This window comes from Sinocyclocheilus rhinocerous, unplaced genomic scaffold, assembly GCF_001515625.1.
Source record: "Sinocyclocheilus rhinocerous isolate Xijiao unplaced genomic scaffold, SAMN03320098_v1.1 scaffold1791, whole genome shotgun sequence".
Classification (NCBI taxonomy): Eukaryota; Metazoa; Chordata; class Actinopteri; order Cypriniformes; family Cyprinidae; genus Sinocyclocheilus; species Sinocyclocheilus rhinocerous.
Genome location: NW_015635059.1, coordinates 9,065 through 12,644, shown reverse-complemented (window position 1 = coordinate 12,644; position 3,580 = coordinate 9,065). Strand labels below are relative to the sequence as shown.

The 3,580-nt window shown below is 36.5% G+C and overlaps 1 protein-coding gene across 1 annotated transcript in view; it reads left to right on the top strand.

Moving 5' to 3' along the window:
• Positions 1–3,580, top strand: part of LOC107746554 (CLIP-associating protein 1-like) — a 52,652-nt gene that overhangs the window by 40,373 nt on the left and 8,699 nt on the right. Inside the window, exons 14-17 of the mRNA XM_016560810.1 lie at positions 967–1,026; positions 2,264–2,341; positions 2,908–2,918; positions 2,984–3,142. Of these exons, the coding sequence (XP_016416296.1) occupies positions 967–1,026; positions 2,264–2,341; positions 2,908–2,918; positions 2,984–3,142 (308 nt within the window). The remainder of the gene's footprint in view (positions 1–966; positions 1,027–2,263; positions 2,342–2,907; positions 2,919–2,983; positions 3,143–3,580) is intronic.

Here is a 3,580-nt window from a genome sequence, read left to right as displayed (position 1 = left end):
CACACACACTCTCTCTCTCTCTCTCTCTCACACACACACACACACACACACACACACACACATATATGGGCAGCTGATGTTCTATGTGACACGCAGTCAGCCGTGATGTTGGATTCAGAGCGGCAGACATGATCAATAAGATTGATCTGCATGTTAGTTGTGTCTCTTCCGATGTCCTGCACGTGTTTAGTGCAGGTTTTGTGGGTCTGATGAACATCACAGCAGTTAGAAACATCCCAGAGTGCTTCCACTTGAATTATTCTCCATTCCTGATGCTGTCGAAATCATTTTACATAAAAATAAATGATGCTGTGCAGCGCAGCTTTGGTCTGTGTGTTTGTCTGTTACGGGAGCAACTCAACTGAGATTAAACAGCATTAATACATGGAATATTTGTATTAAGTTGTTAATATTATAAATAATAAAAATGCATATATAACATATAACATAATATTAATTATAGCATTTGTATACTGTGTATACGTGTGTGAAGTAATTAATATTATGTTTTATTTATAAAATATACTATTAATTATAGTACATATACATGTATTTTTATTATTTATAATATTTCAATATATATATATATATATATATATATATATATACAATTAATGAATTGTAAGTGTTAATTAAATACACTTACATTTAAATACATTTAAAATATTATATCATGCAAAGGTACACTTGAAACACACACACACACTCTCTCTCTCACACACACACACACACACACACACACACACTCTCTCTCTCTCACACACACTCACAAACACACACACACACAGAGTCTCTCTCTCACACACACACACACACTCGCACACACACGCGCACACACACACACACACACACACTCGCACACACGCACGCACAGACACACACACACACACACACACGTGAAATAACACGTCCTCTCTGATCTGAATCGCTCGGATCTTAACAGGAAATGTTTTCTTTGACTTACAGACGCTGTTATGAGTTTTTAGATCTTCTGCTTCAGGAGTGGCAGACGAATTCTCTAGAGAGGTGAGAATTCACCATTTACTCACCCGCATGTCGTTCCAAATTTTTTAAAATAAAGTTTTTATTTTATTCCTTGTATTTAGTAGAACTGCATGTCTTTTTCTAAAATTTGATTAACTGAGCTACAGCTTTTTAAATATTATCACTGAATCATTTGGTTGAACTGTTTCATTAAACTGAATCATCCAGATTAACTGGTTGTTTTGAGTCAATTTTTGTTAAATGAATCATTTGACCCTGTTCACAAAACTGAATAGTCTACTGAAAACCTATTTTAGTGAGTTACTGTCAGGTGTAGTTCTGGTTTATTTTATTATCAAAAATGAAAATTTGCTGAAAAACTACTCACCCTTAGGCCATCCAAGATTAGGATGAGTTTGTCTCTTCATCAGGTTTGGCGAAATGTAGCATTGCATCAGTGTCTCAACAATGGATGCTCTGCAGTGAATGGGTGCCGTCAGAATGAGAGTCCAAACAGCTGATAAAAACATCACAATAATCCACAAGTAATCCACAGCACTCCAGTCCAGCAGTTAATGTCGCATATTTAACTGTTTTAGATTGATTTTGCATGTAAACAGTGCTTGATCTTTGCATATTTCTTAAGTTCATAAGTTAAAAACGTCTTAATGCTGGATTTGTTTCAGCTTTTGTCTTCTCCAGATGTTAGTTGATGGACTGGAGTGGTGTGGATTACTTGTGGATTATTGTGGTGTTTTTATCAGCTGTTTGGCCTCTCATTCTGACGGCACCCATTCACTGCAGAGCATCCATTGCTGAGACACTGATGCAATGCTGCATTTCTCCAAACCTGATGAAGAAACAAACTCATCCTAATCTGAGAGTGATTTTTGGGTGAACTGTTTCTTTAAATGGCTTGTAGCTTTACTCTTGACTTTGAGCAGATGGAAAGCTCTTGTCCAGCCCCATTTATGAAACCTGATGTCAACCTACAATGACAATCGGGATGCTCAGGAGAGGATCTAGTGTCTATGTCCGTCTCATAAAGGGTCTCACAGATGAGATCAGCGCAAACACACTCAGAGTCAGGCTGACGTCCTTAATGAACCCGCACATGTTGGCCATGGCAGTGTCACCTGGCCTTCGCCAGCACTTTCCCGGTTAATGGCTGGAGAATCGGGTTTCAGCCGATAGATTGATTCCAGCTCGTGTTCTGCTGTGGTGGAGTTTGGCAGAGCCGCTGAATGGACTCACAGTTTTTATCCTCTCGTCTCCTCAGGCACGTCGCCGTCCTGATGGAAACCATTAAGAAAGGAGTTCACGATGCTGACTCTGAGGCCAAATCAGTCGCTAGAAAGTGAGTCATTATGTGTTTGTTTAATAATTATAACATGATTGTTGATGTCCAAATAATCTCTGCACTGATACAGACATTTTACTCAATGCCAAAAACTGAAATGCAGAACTAAATGAGCTGATTTGGGGGAAAAAAACAGGCATCAAAAAATTACAGTCAGTGTTATTTTAGTATCTGTTATTAGTATTTTTATATATATTATGAATGTTTTTATTTTTGTTTTCTGTTTTCATTTAAATTTTAGTTTTAAAGTTTTAGTACATTTCTGTGTTTTGTCATTTTTATTATTTGTTTTTTTAAATATGACTAGATTTTATGTTTTAGTTTGTAATGCTGTATTATATTTACAGTAATATGCTTTGCTAAGAACTTCATTTGGACAACTTTAAAGACGATTTTCTCAATATTCTGATTTTTTTGCACCCTCAGATTCCAGATTTTCAAATAATTGTATCTCGACCAAATACTGTCCTATCCTAACAAACCATACATCAATGGAAAGCTTATTTATTCAGCTTTCAGATGATGCATAAATCTCAACCCTTATGACTGGTTTTGTGCTCCAGGGTCACAAATGGTCTTGGATGTCTCTTTGGGGTATTTTTGTTTGTACCACAGTAATTTTCTCTGGTTTTCTCTCAGCTAAAGTGGTGAGTTCTCGCGTGTCCTCTTCGTCCGGCTCTCTCCAGCGCTCGCGCAGCGATGTGGACGTTAACGCCGCGGCCAGTGTTAAATCACGAATGCCGGCCGTCCCCTTCAGCTCAGCCGCGGCGCTGCCACCCGGTTCCTACGCCTCTCTGGGTAACACAACCAACACTTACATGTTTACAGAGTAAATACTGATGAAGAGAGCCAGACAATAACGGGCTGATTGTGTGAAATTTAAGATGCTGTTTTTTGGGGGTGGGGTTTGGTGTCTGTGCAGTTAATCTATTAATTATTATTTAAATTAAATAAACATTATATATAAATATATATTTAATAATATTTAAATTACAATTAAAGGGCATAAATGTGCATATAGTATATATATTTAATTTGATTTAAATTTAAAGTATTATTTTTTTATTTATTTTTTGTTGTTGTAGAGAGCCGAACACTCTGATAATGTGGTGAATTTTATATATTAATATATACATTTATATTTAATTTATATTTAGGACATTAACTGTAAATGTGTACTGTATACGTGATTGTGCGAAATTTAAAACCCTGTTTTTTGGAGTTTTTTTTTTTTTT